At 50.3% G+C, this 17,666-nt stretch overlaps 1 protein-coding gene across 1 annotated transcript; it reads left to right on the top strand.

Annotated features, from left to right (window-relative positions):
* The first annotated feature begins 989 nt into the window (after positions 1-989).
* On the top strand, positions 990-13,695 carry LDHD (lactate dehydrogenase D). Its single transcript, XM_028739321.2, has 11 exons — positions 990-1,147; positions 2,864-2,976; positions 4,027-4,168; positions 4,817-4,958; positions 5,150-5,309; positions 8,306-8,505; positions 9,713-9,841; positions 11,274-11,401; positions 11,959-12,049; positions 12,328-12,439; positions 13,131-13,695. Exons 1-11 carry the CDS (start codon positions 1,088-1,090, stop codon positions 13,294-13,296), a joined length of 1,443 nt encoding a protein of 480 aa, XP_028595154.2. The 5' UTR covers positions 990-1,087; the 3' UTR covers positions 13,297-13,695.
* The last annotated feature ends 3,971 nt before the right edge of the window (positions 13,696-17,666 follow it).

Below are 17,666 nucleotides of genomic sequence, written 5' to 3'. Positions count from 1 at the left end.
GGACTTTAGTAATATGACACCGTGAGCAAAGGACAGTATTTGGTGCGCCCCCCCAAAAAAATATTTCTTATTTCCGCAACAATTCCTTATTTATTATTTTGCACTCCCTCTACCTTGGAAGGTGGTGGACTCTCCTTCACTGGAGGTTTTTTGTTGTTGTTGTTTTTTAACTTATTTACTTATTTTATTAACTATTCCCCATCTGGGTCTCAAAGTGGCTTACAAAATGGAAACATAAAATATACAAAAAAAATAATAAATCAAAACAAGCATAGGCACTTTCAAGATTGGAACTCCTGTTGTTTTCACCAGAGGTTTTTAAACAGAGGTCAGAGCCTCTCAAGGATTCTTGAGCTGCGATTCCAGCATTGCAGGGGCTTGAACTATTTGATCCAGCCTCACAATTCTATGATTCTACAGAGAATTCTACCATCTTATTTCACATAATGTGTAAACTAGTGGTTATAATTTATTTTATGGCAAGTGTGACACTGGGTAGTTAAGGGAGTTGTGCATCCCTCTTGCAGAGTATTGTGGCTCTGGTCGCACCAATTAATTAATTAATTAATTAGTAACTGCTGTGCTTTAATTGCCCTTGGTTGTGTAACTCTTAATGATAACTGAAGTGAACTGGAGTGGCCAATTCATCTGTTGATAACACACTCATGAGTGACTACTCATCATCCAAGATTTCTACTAAATTTTACTTAAGCCTCAATCCTACACACTCTTACAACCCCAATGAACTTAGTGGGGCTTATTTCTCCCCCTCCCCGCCCACCTGCAGCCCAGAAGGTAAAAAAGACTCCAGTATAAATCCCTCCACCGCTTCGTTTCGCTGAAATGCGTAAAAGTGGTCTAGGGGAGGTGCGAGGAGAAAAGGGGGCGTGCCGTTGAGCACGTGCAGAGTGCTCGCCTCCCATTCCGGGGGCGGAGGCGGCCTTGAGGCTTCGCAGGCTGCGCCTCAGCACCTCTCCTGCGAGGAGCGAAATGGGCTAGGGAGGCGCGCTCCGGATCCGCTGCCGGTCCACCTTAAGCCGCACCGAGGCTGCTCCGCCTCCCCTGCCTCCTTCGCCCGTCCTTCGCCATGGCTGCGCGGCGGACGCTGGGCTTCGCGGTCCGGAACTACTCGCAAGCAGCAGCCAAGGTAACCCGCCGACCTTTCGCCTTCGAGCCGCCCCGGGGCTCCCCTGGAAGTGCGCGCGCCCGTGTAACCCGGTGGCAGGCAGAGCCTTGCCTGGACTGTACCACTTCGGGCCGCGGGAGGGGAGAATTGGGGGTCTGGGGGCTTCTCCCCTCTCATGGGGCGGCGGGAGGGAGATTAATTTACTCCTTCCTTAATAGGGGGTCTATACGTATTCAAATAAAATAAATTGCCGGGGGAGGGGGAGGATAGCAAGACAGGGAGATAGTTGGCTGAACCATGATAATATATTTTTTTTTTTGCGGGGGGCGGGGTAAAGCTTAAAAAATATTCATAATGTATATAAAACAGAACAGTTATGACAGCTGATGGAAATTAAACGATGAAAAACAAAACTATAAAATAGGCGCGGAGTACAGTTGCACATAGGTTAAAAGAACGAAGTCCAAGTAAAGAATAGTTAGCCTTATTTGCTCATCAGGTCCAGTTCCTGATCCGCCAAGCTTGTGAGGAGGGTTGTCTTACAAATGCCAGTTCGTATAAAAGGTGTCTGAAGGTTCTAGTGCTGAACCGGGATAAGAAGCTACACATATAGGTCTTCTCGCCGTAGGAGGAAGCTTGTCGAGTGAAGTGGCCAAAGTCCAGAAGGAACTTGGTCTGTTGATTCTGCAGCTGCACGTGTGAAATGGGTTTGTCTCCGTGAAAATTGCTGGTGGGTGAGATCAGGTGCAGCTCTCTAATAGCTGGAGCCTCAAAACAAGCTCAGATTTGCTTCCCCCCCTTCCCTCTGAATCTTTCACAGTTGCCACAAGAGGCAGAAATTCAGCCAGTGAAAACTCTTTCTTGGCACAGAGAGGCAGTGGATGGGAGAGGAGGTTCACCTGTTGAATTTCTGCCCATTGTGCAAGTGTTTCAACCTATTAATATTTGAGATAATGGTACAGAACTATAATAGCCATTAAGGTTTAGAGCAAGACAATCCCATGCACATTTACTCAGAAGCAAATATGTGTTCAGTGGGTCTTAATCCCAAATAAGGTCGCATCCAACACCACACATTTAAAGCACATGGCTTCGCCCAAAGTATTCTGAGAACTGTAATATGTTAAGGGTGCTGATCATTGTAGCTCCAGGATTCTTTGAGTGAAGACCTGTGCTTTGACTGTGTGGGCAATCACCAACCTGTTGCCCTTGAGATGTTGGATTACAACTCCCATTAGTGCTGAGGCTGATGGGAGTAGTAGTCCAAAAACATCTGGAGGGCAAAGGCTAATCTACAGTGGTACCTCGGGTTACATATGCTTCAGGTTACAGACTCTGCTAACCCAGAAATAGTACTTTGCTTCAGGATGAGAACAGAAATCGTGCCCCAGTGGCGTGGCGGCAGCTGGAGGCCCCATTAGCTAAAGTGGTGCTTCAGGTTAAGAACGGACGTCCGGAACGAATTAAGTACTTAACCTGAGGTACCACTGTATATGGATTGGGGCATGTGGGAAGGAACCTATGGAAGGAGGCGGAGAGTCTTTAAGGTTCTCTTATGAAATCCTTGTGTCTCTCTTGTTTCTTTATTCCTTGAGCACCCCAGGTCTGCATCCCTTGTTCACTCAGTACCAGTAACGACATCCACTTGACCCTCTGCACTTCTGGCTGCCCATCTGTCTCTCCAGCTGTGCTTCCTTGCTTGTCTTGTCAACCCCCAGCCATATATCTTTCCTGCAGGGCTGGCTGACAGAGGACTTCCTAGATTCCCTGAGAGCAGTGGTGGGGAGCACCAATGTGTCCACAGCCACCCCAGTTTGTGAGCAACATGGCCATGACGAGTCCATGCACAGGTACGCAGTGGGACTTCCCAGAATTCCTCTTCTGCACATTGACCTCGATTGATTGATGCCTGGCCTTGGACTTCTCAGGTATAAATGATGACTCTGCACATACAGTATGCTGTGACGGAGAATGGACCGTTTCTGGGGAAGGGCCGTAGAGCAGTCCCCAGCATCTCTAGGCTTGGTGAGCCTGTCGGTCAGTGCAGACAATACTGAGCTAGATGGACCAATCTTCTGACTCAGCTTCCTGTGTTCCTACCAGCACTATATGCTTGCATGAGATGGCTGTCCTTGGCTCCTGGGTATTGACCAGAGAGCAGAAGAACAAGAGGAGGAAAGTCATCTGGTTGGGCTCAGGCAGAGGGAGAATGCAGGGCCTCCTAGACAGGCTGGTGCTGTGCTCACTAAAGCAGCTGTACCCCCAAGAGGTGTACCCCAACATCCTCTGAGAGATTGCAAAAGAGATTCCTGAGCAGGGTGTCTCCTCTTGCACTTCCACTGCCTCTGAGGTGGGCACTTCACTCTCTCTGCCTCATGGACAGCTCTGTTTCAGGAGACAGCCAAAAACCTTCATTTCTAATCAGGCTTTTGGCTTTTAATTATCTGTGGCCTTTTAGAGTGGGTGGGATGTTTCAATTTATCTTTTCTTCCTGGTTTTATGCAGGTTTCCCCCCCCCCCCCTAGGTTGCTTTGAGTTGCCATGGCAAATAAAGCGACGAATAAATTTAATAAATCATCAACAACACCATCATAGCTCTGAGTAAATGAAGACGCATAACTGGAAGGAGGGAACAGTGACATTTCCTCACAAAACCAATGAGGAGAATAGCGCTTACACATTTTACCTCGTTTCTCTCTACAAATACTAGAAATTAATTTTCTTTCTTTTTTTTAAGGAAAACTTTTTACTGTTTTTAGAGTTTGTTGAAATGGCTTTAACTTTTCTTTCCCCCACATCTTAATGTGCTGTGCAATGCACTGACAGCCTTGGCCAGTGAGGCGTTTATACATGTGCAAAATTGATGGATAAATTATGTTGTCACACCGCCGTCTCTTTAGGTGCCGCCCACCAGATGCCGTGGTCTGGCCCCAGAACGTGGAGCAGGTCAGCTTGCTGGCGAAGGCCTGTTACAGCCGTGGGGCTCCCATCATCCCTTTTGGGACAGGAACGGGCCTAGAAGGGGGCGTGAGTGCCGTGCAGGTAAGGAGGGGAATGGCAAGCAAAATGGGACCGGGGATTGGGGGCGGGAGAAAGGTAGGCCGGAGGAGTGAGTGGGGGTGCGGGGTATGGTTTTGGGGGAGGACGGAGTGCCAAGTGAGGCCAGGCCTGGAACAGAGGCAACATCCACACTGTACATTTAAAGCACTCTTGTGCCACTTTAAAATGTCATCACTTCCCCAAAGGATCTTGGGAACTGTAGTTTGTTAAGGGTGCTGAGACCCCATTCCGCTCCCAGAACTACGATTCTCAGTGGTTTTACAATCAATCCCTCTTCCCAGGGAACTCTGGGAACTGCGGCTCCAGGAGGGGAATAGGATTCTTTCGGGGATATCGTGACTGTTTAAAGTGGTATGATACTGCTTTAAACAGATGGTGTGGATGGAGTCTTAGCTTTTGCGCATGGCAATTGCTCCTTTTCTCCTGCCTGTTTTTGACTATTGTTCGATAAGCCATCACACCAGTAAATGAACAAATTGGCTGCTCTCCAGAGGCAAGGAGATGGATTTTAAAGGCTGGGGAATAGGTGGGACTCCTGCTCCTCCCTGCCCCCCATGCCAGACTCCTCCTCTTTGGGTTCCCTGGGTTCCCCTTTTGGTAACCCTGTGCTTGTCTCTTTCCATGGGACAGGGTGGTGTGTGCTTTAACCTGACCCAAATGGACCAGATCTCTGAGCTGAACGCAGAGGACTTCACTGTGGCTGTAGAACCAGGGGTGACTCGAAAGGCCCTGAACAGCTACCTACGGGGCAGTGGACTCTGGTTTCCTGTAGGTATGCTTGCCTTAAGTACAATTCTGGGAGGGGTGCAGTGGAGTTGCATTCTGGGAAATAAAGGAATGTGGTAGCGGACCAGCCTAGTGGCTGGCAAGCCATTGCTGCTTTGATCTTACCTGCATTAGGAGGGGGTGGCCTGGTTTGCCATTACCTAATTGCTCCCCTGGCTGTGCCTTTTCCTTCTTCAGACCCTGGGGCTGATGCTTCTCTCTGCGGCATGGCGGCCACAAGTGCCTCAGGCACCAATGCTGTGCGCTATGGCACCATGCGCCAAAACGTGCTCAACCTGCAGGTGGTGCTGCCTGATGGGAGGGTCCTCCACACGGCCGGCCAGAGCCGGAGGCCCAGGTACCCAGCTAAGTCCTTCTTGCTGTCCTGAAGCTCCTTCTGCGCCTTCCCTCAAATCTTGGCTTTGGCAACTTCCAGGTTGCTGCTCTTTTGGGATGGGGTTCAATCATATGCCAGCAAGTTCAGCTTGCTCAGTTAAAATGGATTTGGTTGCTTCTCTGAAAGATTAGACGTTTTGCAAGAAGGGAAGTGAGGGGGAACACACCAGAAAGTATGGGATAATGTTTGTTTGATGCAACATCATCTAACTCCCGCAGGAGTGAGATGGGCTTTAAAAGAGGATTAGATAAATCCATTGAGGAAATGGCAAACGATGGCTGTCAGCCCTGATGGCTAATTTCTGCCTCCACTGTTGCTTCTGAGTCCCATTTGCTGTGAACCACAGGAGCAGAGAGTCTCTTGTGCTCGGATCCTGCTTGTGGGCTTCCCACAGGCATTTGGTTGGCCAATGTGAGAAGAGGATGCTGGACTACGTGGGCCATTGGCCTGATCCAGCAGGCTCTCCCTATGTTCTTATATTCTTAAGCTGCTAGCCCAACAGAAAAGCGACCATCCTGATGGTTGTGTGACCTTATACACCATCGAATACATTGCATGTTCTCTGCGACCCATCCCCTCTGCAGGGAGGTGGGACCAATTCGGATGGTCCGCCCCCGCCACTTAATGGATCCAAATGGTTTCCAGAGAGTGGTAGGGGATGCTTTATCCCATGTTGATGGCCTTTCAGCTGATTCCCTGGTGGCCCGCTGGAATGTGGAGTTAACCAGGGCTATTGACTGTTTGGCTCCGAAGCGCCCTCTCCGATTGCATGGAGCCCGGACAGCCCCGTGGTTTTCCACGGATCTGAGGGCAATGAAACAATCGTTGAGATGGCTAGAGCGCCGGTGGCGGAGAACTCATTCCGAATCTGACCGGACACAGGTTAGAGCTCAACGTCGAGCCTACCAAGTGGCGATAGCGACGGCGAAGAAGAATTTCTTCACCGCCTCTATTGCATCTGCAGAAAACAGCAGCAGGAGACTTTTTCAGGTGGTTCACAATTTAGCGGAACCACCTGCAACATCGGGGCCCAGTACGGGCCACATGTTCTCCTGCAATGATTTTGCAAAGTTTTTTGCAGATAAAATCGCTCAGATTCGGGAAGAAGTGGACTCCACCGTGGGAGCAGGGCCGGGGCGGGAGAGTGCTAGAGTTCTGTCTAGTCAAGTTGAGTGGGATCAATTCCAATCTGTTACCTCCGAGGATGTGGACAGGCTGCTTGGACGAGTGAAACCAACCACCTGTCTCCTGGATCCTTGCCCATCCTGGCTTATAAAAGCTAGCCGGGAAGGACTGGGCAATGGGCTTCGTGGGGTGGTGAATGCTTCCCTCCGTGAGGGAGCCTTCCCAGACCCGCTGAAAGAGGCGGTTATTAAACCGCTTCTTAAAAAACCATCTTTAGATGCGGCCACGATGGCCAACTATCGCCCAGTCTCAAATCTTCCATTCCTGGGCAAGGTGATTGAGCGAGCGGTTGCCGAACAACTCCAGGCACGCCTGGAAGAAGCGGACCATTTGGATCCCTTCCAGTCGGGATTCAGGCCTCATCATGGGACTGAAACTGCCTTGGTCGCACTGGTTGATGATCTCCGGCGGGCTAGGGACAAAGGTGAGAGCTGTTTCCTAGTTCTGCTGGATCTCTCAGCGGCGTTTGATACCATCGACCATAGCATCCTTCTGGACCGTCTTGAGGGGCTGGGAGCTGGGGGCACTGTTATACAGTGGTTCCGCTCCTTCCTCCTGGGCCGTGTTCAGAAAGTGGTGGTGGGGGATGAGTGTTCAGACCCCTGGGCTCTCACTTGTGGGGTGCCTCAGGGTTCTGTCCTCTCCCCCATGCTTTTCAACATTTACATGCAGCCGCTGGGAGAGATCATCAGGAGGTTTGGGCTGGGTGTTCATCAGTATGCGGATGATACCCAGCTCTACCTCTCTTTTAAATCAGAACCAGTGAAGGCGGTGAAGGTCCTGTGTGAGTGTCTGGAGGCGGTTGGAGGATGGATGGCGGCTAACAGATTGAGGTTGAATCCTGACAAGACAGAAGTACTGTTTTTGGGGGACAGGAGGCGGGCAGGTGTGGAGGATTCCCTGGTCCTGAATGGGGTAACTGTGCCCCTGAAGGACCAGGTGCGCAGCCTGGGAGTCATTTTGGACTCACAGCTGTCCATGGAGGCACAGGTCAAATCCGTGTCCAGGGCAGCTGTTTACCAGCTCCATCTGGTACGTAGGCTGAGACCCTATCTGCCTGCGGACTGTCTCGCCAGAGTGGTACATGCTCTGGTTATCTCCCGCTTGGACTACTGCAATGCACTCTACGTGGGGCTACCTTTGAAGGTGACTCGGAAACTACAACTAATCCAGAATGCGGCAGCTAGACTGGTGACTGGGAGCGGCCGCCGAGACCATATAACACCGGTCTTGAAAGACTTGCATTGGCTCCCAGTACGTTTCCGAGCACAATTCAAAGTGTTGGTGCTGACCTTTAAAGCCCTAAACGGCCTCGGTCCAGTATACCTGAAGGAGCGTCTCCACCCCCATCATTCTGCCCGGACGCTGAGGTCCAGCGCCGAGGGCCTTCTGGCGGTTCCCTCATTGCGAGAAGCAAAGCTACAGGGAACCAGGCAGAGGGCCTTCTCGGTAGTGGCGCCCACCCTGTGGAACGCCCTTCCAGCAGATGTCAAAGTGATAAATAACTACCTGGCATTCAAGAGACATCTTAAGGCAGCCCTGTTCAGGGAAGTTTTTAACATGTGATATTTTATTGTATTTTTGGTTTTTATGGAAGCCGCCCAGAGTGGCTGGGGAGGCCCAGCCAGATGGGCGGGGTATAAATAATAAATTATTATTATTATTATTATTATTGGGAGGAGGAAGCTGACTGCTTACACCAGGGGAAGAGGTTGGTCAGTGCAGGGCCCAGCCTGGTCCCTTGAAACTCACGGGCTGCTTTATGCTTGCAGGAAAAGCGCTGCTGGCTACCACCTAACAGGGCTCTTTGTCGGCTCCGAGGGGACGCTGGGCCTCATCACCCAGGCCACGCTGCGCCTGCACGGCACCCCAGAGGCCACCGTGGCAGCCGTCTGCGCCTTTCCCAGCGTGCAAGCAGCTGTGGACAGCACTGTGCAGGTTCTTCAAACTGGGATCCCCATCGCCCGTATTGGTAAGCAGGACTATAGGGCACCCCAGGCGGTGGGGGACAAGGGAGAAGAACAGGGTGGGCCAAAAGGCTTCCTTCCGGAGCCTGCAAGATCAGGCCTCGTAATGCTCTCGTCAGCCTGAATCTTCTCTGTGCAGTATATATAGGACTCCTCTCTGCTACTGGCTGAGTTGGGATGGCATGGAATGCTCACAAATGGTCTAACTTCTGGCGTGGGTGGGAAGGGGTTAGACATGAAATGCAAAGGTCAGTGCTGTGTCAGGGAAGGAATAGGACAGCTGGGTGGAAGAACCAGGACAGCAAGAGCAGGAAGAACGGGGAGTGAGGGCGGTTAGAGGGGAATTGGGAAGTAGAGGGGCTAATGGCTGGCATATGTGTGTGTGTGTGTGTTTGTGCAGTGGGGTGGGGTGGATGGGAGGAAGTGAGACAGAGATTAAAGGAGCCTCATGCTATCTAGGAGCAAAAAGGCCAGAAGTAAAAGATGTCCATTTAATTGATTGATTGCATTTATACCCCACCCTTTTCTCCAAACATCTCAAGGTGGCCTACATGGTTCTCCCCCTCCTCATATAACCCCTACAACAGGCCTGTGAGGTAGGTTAGGCTGGGAAGAAGTGACTTCATGGCTGAGCAGGGATTTGAACTGTGGTCTCTCTCAGGTCCTAGTCCGACAGTCTAACCATTACACCACCACTGGCTATCAAAATAAACAGTCAAGTCTGTGACCACAAGTGTTACCTTAAAAATTGGATCTCTTGTCATGTTTTCTCCCACAAGGCGAGCCTTGCCTTTGAAACAAATAAATACATTCCATAGACAAATTTATTCAAGTAAGTTTATGTTCACCTCCTTACATTGTCCAATACGCTCACACACTTTTTCCTTCGCCTCAAAACTGCTCTGGTGTGGAGGTGGTTTTGTGATGCTGCAGGAAGGCTGCTCCCATTGATTCATACGCTAACGATCTCACGTGAGTCTACTCTGAAGTAAGCTCCATGGCGTTCCAAGAGACTTCCTCCCAGGTGTGTGTTGCATTGCCCTCTAACTGTGCAATCCTAATAATGTCAGCTCAGAAGTAAATCCTATTGGTTTCAATGGGGTGTAAGATGGATGAGGATTGCAGCTGAAGTGGCCTTGCTTGCTCTGGGTTTTCCCTTCTGCTCCTGTGATGTCCCCCTATGGTGAGTGTCCCTCTTCTCTTTGACACCAGAGTTCCTGGATGATGTCATGATGGCCGCCTGCAACCGCCACAGTGGCCTGAGCTACGCAGAGCTGCCCACCCTCTTCCTGGAGTTCCACGGCACTGAAAACAGCGTGGAGGAGCAGGTCCAAGCAACAGGTAGGTGCTGCAGAAGCCGGGCCAAGCCTGGCAGCCAGACAAGCCTGGGAATAAGGCAGTGTTCTGCCCGGACACTGAGGTCCAGTGCCAAGGGCCTTCTGGCAGTTCCCCTGCTGAGAGAAGCCAAGTTACAGGGAACCAGGCAGAGGGCCTTCTCGGTAGTGGCACCCGTCCTGTGGAACGCCCTCCCACCAGATGTCAAAGAGAACAACAGCTACTAGACTTTTAGACGACATCTGAAGGCAGCCCTGTTTAGGGAAGCTTTTGATGTTTAATAGGTTATTGTATTTTAATATTCTGTTGGAAGCCGCCCAGAGTGGTGGGGGAAACCCAGCCAGATGGACGGGGTATAAGTAATACATTATTATTATTGAGTAGGGATATGTTTGGCACAGCAGCCTGGCACCATGCTTTGGTGGTGGTAAGGTAAAGGTAAAGGAGACCCTGACCATTAGGTCCAGTCGTGACCGACTCTGGAGTTGCGCGCTTATCTCGCTCTATAGGCCGAGGGAGCCGGCGTTTGTCCGCAGACAGCTTCCGGATCATGTGGCCAGCATGACTAAGCCGCTTCTGGCTAACCAGAGCAGCGCATTGAAACGCCGTTTACCTTCCCGCTGGAGCGGTACCTATTTATCTACTTGCACTTTGACGTGCTTTCGAACTGCTAGGTTGGCAGGAGCAGGGACCGAGCAACGGGAGCTCACCCCGTCGCGGGGATTCGAGCCGCCGACCTTCTGATCGGCAAGTCCTAGGCTCTGTGGTTTAACCCACAGCGTCACCTGCGTACCCTTGGTGGTGGTAGTGCATAGTTAAACTGTGGAGCTCTCTCCCACTGAAGGCAGTGATTGCCACCAACTTGGATGGCTTTAAAAAAGGATGGATTCATGGAGGAGGAGAAGGCGATCAACGGCTACTAGCTTTGATGGCTATGCTCTGCCTCCACAGCTGGTGGTAGCAATGTTTATGAGCACCAGTTGCTGGAAACTACAGGAGGGGAGAGGGCTCTTGGGCTCTGCTCCTGCTCATGGGTTTCCCCACAGGCTTCTGGTTGGCTGGTGTGAGAACAGGATGCTGGACTAGATAGGCTATTGGCCTGATGCAGAAGGCTCTTCTTATGGTTGGCAGCAGAGACGAAGAAGAAGAGGAGGAGTTTGGATTTGATCTCCCGCTTTATCACTACCCGAAGGAGTCTCAAAGCGGCTAACATTCTCCTTTCCCTTCCTCCCCCACAACAAACACTCTGTGAGGTGAGTGAGGCTGAGAGACTTCAGAGAAGTGTGACTAGCCCAAGGTCACCCAGCAGCTGCACGTGGAGGAGCGGAGACGCAAACCTGGTTCACCAGATTACAAGTCTACCGCTCTTCACCACTACACCACGCTGGCTCACCAGAGGTGGTAGTGGTGGGGCTCTGACGCAAGGCTATCTCCACAGGGGAGATTGTGCAGTCGAACGGGGGCTCGGACTTTGTGTGGGCACGAGAGCAGGAGGCTCGCAGTCAGCTGTGGGCCGCACGCCACAATGCCTGGTATGCTGCGCTGGCCCTTCGCCCAGGCCGGAAGGTGAGTCGGGAGGGGAGAGGAGCAAGCTCTGGTGGGTGGCTTAGCGCTTTAAAAAGAAAGAAAGAAATCTGATCTGCCTTGCAATTTGGCTCCTTTGCTTGAGTTATGAAGAACACTCCATTATGCTTCATTTTACCTCTCGCTTACCATGTTCCGAATGCCACCTCCGTTCACGAGGATTGCAAGGTTGAGGTACAAGCAGGTTCCCAAGTTTGGCTGACTGGCTACCTTCTTTTCAAGGTTACTTCTGAGAATGAGTTGTTGATTAAAGAACTCTGCTGCATGTCTAGTGAAACTAGGGTTTGGTGCAACATGACTAGGCTGCTGTGGAGCCACACAAGGGTAGACTGGAGGGTTGCAGAGACTGATTAATGTGGGGTGGTGTTGATGGAGGAGTTTGGCCTTTGCCACCTCTCTTCCTTGGGCTGAAGGCTAGGCAAAGGCATTTTGAGGTCTGGTGGGTCTCAAAAAGATTTCAAAAGGATAGGAAGAGGAGAATGTTACGCCTCCTCAAAAGCATCTCACTTGCCCCACCCTTTCCCTCCTCGCATCTGCAGGGATACTCGACTGACGTCTGTGTTCCAATCTCCCGCCTCCCTGCAGTCCTGCTGGAAACAAAGAAAGACCTACTGGAGTCCAAGCTCACAGGTGGGCAGAATATTGTTTGAGGAGCATTCCAGAAATGTGGGGCCACCACTGAAAAGGCCTGATTTTGTACTGCCACTTGTGAACCTCTAGTTCAGATGATGATGATGATGATGAACCTCTAGTTGGATGATGAGCGTGTGGGGAGAGGTGGTCCTTGAGCTACTGGGGTCCTGAGCTGTTTTAGTCCAGTTGAAGGGCACCAGATTGAGGGAGGCTGACCTCGTCTTCATCCTGCATCATGGCAAACAATGATCTCTTTACCACTGTCGGTTTTTCAGGCCCTATTGTCGGCCATGTTGGTGATGGGAATTTCCACTGCCTCTTGATTTTTGATCCGGAAGATGCCGAAGAAAGCAGGAGGGTGGCAGAGTTTTCCAAACGGCTGGTCAGGTAAGGATCTGACTGGTGATCAAAGGTCTGGAAACCAAGCCTTATGAGGAATGGTTGAGGGTTGTTCCAGAGAGAGGGGATATGAGAGCCATCTTCAAACATCGAAAAAGCTATTACATGGAAGATGGAGCAAACTTGTTTGCTACTACTTCAGATGGGAGGGCCTGAACCAGTGGATTCTAATGACAAGAAAGGAGATTCCGACGAAACATTTGGTAAAAACTTTCTGGCAGTGAGAGCTGTTTGACAGGGTAATGGACTACCTTGGAAGGTAGTCCACCACTCTCCTTCACTAGAGGTTTTTAAGCAGAGGCTGGATGGGCGTCTGTCAGAGATTCTGGAGCTGTCATTCCTTTAAACTAATGACACTTGGGGTCCCTTCCAACTCGTGCTCTGTGATTCTATATTTTGTGGTATGCAGGAATCACTGCTGCTTAAGAGCCTCCAATGAATGAGATGATGGTGATAATAGAAGAGTCTTTCTGCTTCCTAAGTTAACCTTTCAATATGTGGGGGGCTGTGCAAGCCAAGTGGTGGGGCAAAACTCACAGCCCCTTTGTGTCCTTGCTGCCCCTTGTTTTAACAAGAGGACCAGAGGCAAATGCTGGCTGGCAAATGCTGGGAACAAGGTACCAGCACGGATGTGCTTATGTTTTGATCCAATGTTTGTGCTGTTATTCTTTTCCTCCAGGCGTGCATTGGCGATGGACGGCACCTGCACAGGGGAACATGGCATAGGCCTGGGCAAACGCCAGTTTTTGCGTGAGGAAGTAGACGAGGTGGCGCTGTCCACCATGCAGCAGATCAAGGCGGTGCTGGACCCTAAAAACCTCATGAACCCTGGAAAGGTGCTGTGAAAGCCTGAGATTGTCTGCACAGATGTAATAACAGTGCTTTGTAGTGGATTTACATGGAACCGTCCACACACATCAGTCCACTCTATGAATTGTTCTGTGATGGTTCCCCAGTGTTAATTGCATCACTGCCATCTGGAGGGGCACAGTATTGAAAGTGGGATTGTGTATATACTTTCTGCTACCATCATGAGCGCAAACCGTTACGGACACATGATAAGGACGCTTGGAGTGTCCTCCCATGAGGCCCAGCTTTTTTTTCCATACAGGGCGAAAGCTCCATATTTGACTGGAAGAATCTGTTGCGGAGGCTGCACCACATACGCCCTTCCAAAGGGGGCTTGCCTACCACCTCTGGCCCATTTGCACTGCAATCTTAAAAATTAAACCAGTTCAGTTCAACCTGCAGAGCTTACCATTCTCTCAAGGGATGCAGAGTACTGTAGTTATCCAAAGGGCAATCGGTATAGCGGAGAACTCTCTGCTTCACCCAATGTGCCACTGCCAAGGTTCCTGATTGAAGCTTTGATTCTGAAGATGCTTTAAATGTGGCAACCTTTTGTTAGGTAGGCATGACCTTGGCTGGAGGGGCAAGCTCATGTGACTCCACAGCCACCTCTGTCTGAATATGTATTACGTACCTGTTTTGCCAAGCGGAGCTGAAATGAGCCACAAATGTGCATTTGTGGAGCAGATGGAGCTGCAGGTCTTACAAAAGCACATGGGTAGAAGCTGGGATGGGGTGTGGGCTCTGAAGAAATGCTTTTCCAGTGGAGAAAATCCTAAAGTTTTGTCCTTTGCCAAAGACCAGGCTTGCTGAATCTGCTTTGGGTTTTTTTTACTAGAGCCCCAAGATCTACCAACCAGAGCCAGCTGCAAAGGCACCCAGTTAAAATGAAAGAACAGGGTGGCTTCTAATCACATAAAATCATTTTCAGTACCAGTACTTGTTCTGTCTTTTCCCCACCAAGGCCCACTGCTGATCAGCTTTCTTCGTTTCAGCAGCCTAATCTAGATGGGGGGATAGTCATTTTGTTGTGACATTTTTGAGAATCAGAAACCCTTACTGATCTACTTCAAATCAAAGAGGTATCTACCTCTTACTCATCCTTCACTCTCTAGTTCCAGGAAGCAAAGTTGCAGTTGCATGATGCCTTCTCAATCCATTTTCCTACCTACACAGGTTGACAGCTGTATGCGTGTCTCTTTTGACTCCTCTCCTCTGCAAATCCTCTGGCACCTGCTTTTTCATTTCTTACTTTCCAATTCACTGGCAGAACTCATGATCAAGGACATGGGCCGGCAAGCTAAGGCCCGGGGGCTGGATCTGGCCCAACTGCCTTCTGGATCTGGCCCGTGGACGGTCTGGGAATCGCCGCGTGGATCTGATTCTGATCGTTCAGGCTGTGCCATTCCCCCCCCCCACACACACACACACTGCGGCGGCGCCTCTTCCCTCCCTTCTCCTGGCTTCTCCCCGCCTTGTGGAGGAAGGGAGCTGGGCTTTGATTGGTGCCAGCAGCAGCAGCGTGATCACTTGAGCAGCCGTCATTTAAAGCAGCCTCTCTCTAGAGCCCTTTTGCTCATTGTCCCACCACTGCCACCATCTGGCCCCCCACAAGGTCTGAGGGACAGTGGTCCGGCCCCCTGCTGAAAAATTTTGCTGACCCTTGATCAAGGACTTCAAGCTGCCCCCATTACCACCACTATTTAACCAAGATGAAGCAATAGTAAACTGCCTTCAGCACATGTCAGGAAAGTGTGTGTAGGCTTGCCAGTTGCATTAAACAGCTTTTTCCAGTCTATGGACCACCAGCTGTTGGGACTCCTACCTCCCATCAGCTCCTGCCAGCATGGCAAACGCTCAGGGCTGATGAGAGTTGGAATCTGGCAGCAACAGCAGGAGGGCACTGGTTGGGGAATGCTGGCCCAGGCGTATTTTACACTACAGGAGAAGCAGTGAGGGTACGGGATCTGAACCTCACACACATGACAGATTTCAGCTTCATGAGCCAACCCTGGAAATGGGAATTAGGCCTCCCAGCACCAAGGTCAGATTTTGCCTTTCCTGCAAGTGTCTCACAAAATGAAAAACATCCCCAATTAATAAGCTGGAAGAGAGGATGCCCAGCCAGAGAGCATCAAGAGGACCTGATGGGATTGGAGGGTAGCTTTTCCTCCACCTTCTCTGGAGCTATGCAAAACCTGTGTGCTCTTAAGAGAAGACAAAAGCCATTAGAGAAGAGCTTGTACCATCTCTTGGCCTAGTAGAACTCTTGTCACTGCATTTTATACCATTCGTTTCAGTATTTCAAAACTGTAATACAAATACAGATGCTTTGGCAGAGAGGTGGCATACAAAGACAGTCCAATTAATGGCAGTGATTCATCAGTACCGGGGAAAGTGGAGGGGTGCGTCCAACACATCACTTTTGAAATTGAGGCTAGTGCTGTCGTCTTTCTGGTCCTCCACTGTTTTCTAGAAGGCGGCGGGGGGGGGGGGGAGAGTTTTGCTCCTGCTCTCAACCATGTCACAAGGTGCGGGCTCCTTTCTTTCATTCCATGGACCAAGAATGGGTGAACTTGCGGCTCTACCTGTGCTGTGTTGCTGGACTGCAGTTCCCATCATCCCTGACCACTGGTCAGGCAAGCTAGGGTTGCTGGGAGCTGGAGTACAACAACTGCTAAAGGGCCACAGGTTCCCCATTCCTGCTATCCAGAGAACCCAGCAGTAGATGGCACCAGAGCCAACGAGTTCTGGTTTTCCCCCTATCCTCCTACCTGTTGAGCTCTACAAGGGACAACACTGAGACAAGCAAGAGGGGGCCTCAGACTGCCTGTTACCTGCAATTCATTTTTACCTGAAGGAAACAAGATGCAGCCATTCCTAAGAAAAAGTCCCTTAACATTCAGCCTTTTTACTTGATATGCGATACCACAGCCCCAAGCAAAGATGTGCGTAGGTTGCAATTCTGTGCAGAAAACCTCAAGATTGCGGTTGCAGCTGCACAGCTCAGCTTCCTGAGATCCTCAGCTGTAGCTTAAAAGGAAACGCAATGTGGGTGCAGATGCCAGTGTGAAGATCTGCAGGTAACACCTAGTGAATCGCCAGAGGGACGGGGATTCATTGCCCCACATGCCCTTTTACCACCCCCAGCAGTATACACATCACGTGGGAGAATTCTTAACCAGTGTAAATATATGCAGGCTGTGGCAGCCAGGCTTTCCTAAAAATGAGAGAGGAGTCCCAGTTAGGGGAATTGCAGGCCTGAGGCATTCAGCCACCCCAGCAGCTCCACCAATTGGCTACCGAAGCAGCACCAGTGGACATTACAAGACTGCAACCAAAGAACTGGTTTTAAAAAAAAACCCTAGCCCCTCCTGCTTCTCGGCCCTTGTTGCCTTCTCCAGCTTGCCAGCCCACTATGCGGCAGTGACAGGTTTCTTATGCCCTTGGGCTCTTTTCCACCAACAATGAACAGCTCCTCCTGTTCCTGGGTCCTCTGCACAATCTCTGATTTGCAGGTAATGGTCAAATATCTTTGCTCTGATTCTTCTAGTAGTCTTGCCCCTTGACAGGCTCCCCTGGCACTTTCTACCACTTCCATTCCCTGGCCTGCTGCTCCTCCAGCTCCTAAGCATTCTGACATTTTTTTCAGAGCCTTCTCTGTACTTATTCCCAATTTCCTTCTATTCTGTCTCCTCTTCCTTCATCCACAAATTTCTTCTGTGCCTCATTTACCCCTGTGCCCTTCCTTTGGTTTTCTTGCTCCGAGCATCTTTTTCCCCCGTTTCTCTTAAGTCAGGGCAACCTCTTTCCAGCCCTCAGCCACCCCGGGTGAAGTTTTAATCCCAGCCAAACTTTACAACTTTTTCATCCCTCATGGAACTTGGACGGCAAACTGCCTTGCTCTCTGGACTTCACAGTCCATACCATCAGAGCAATTTAGCCAATCAGTGACAGAAGCTTCTGTGTCACACATTTACATGCTGCAGTACACCTCACACTGACCCCATTTTATAGGTAATGCTAGCCCAACCGATGGTTTAGCAGCAACAAGCAATGAAACAATGGCTTAGCCCCACATCACACAGCATCAATGGCAGAAAAATACAGCAGCCACAATCTTCGTTCCGGGATCCCACATGTTGGCTTGTTCACACTAAGCCATGGTTTGGACCACTCGTTTCCATGAAGCCCCTTTCGATATTCTCACTCCAAGCGATCACTTTGCCATTTAGGGATTTCTTACCTTGTAGTGGCATTTCTGGCTGAAACAAATGACCAAAAAGAGCTGCGGACTCAAAAGAATTGATAAAAGTGCACACCTACCATATCCCAAGCCCTTACACAACTAAGAATACAACTGAAA

The sequence above is a fragment of the Podarcis muralis genome, chromosome 7 (genome assembly GCF_964188315.1).
Source record: "Podarcis muralis chromosome 7, rPodMur119.hap1.1, whole genome shotgun sequence".
Taxonomy (NCBI): domain Eukaryota; kingdom Metazoa; phylum Chordata; class Lepidosauria; order Squamata; family Lacertidae; genus Podarcis; species Podarcis muralis.
The sequence above is the reverse complement of the archived record's forward strand: the minus strand, read 5'-3'. Positions and strand labels throughout refer to the sequence as shown.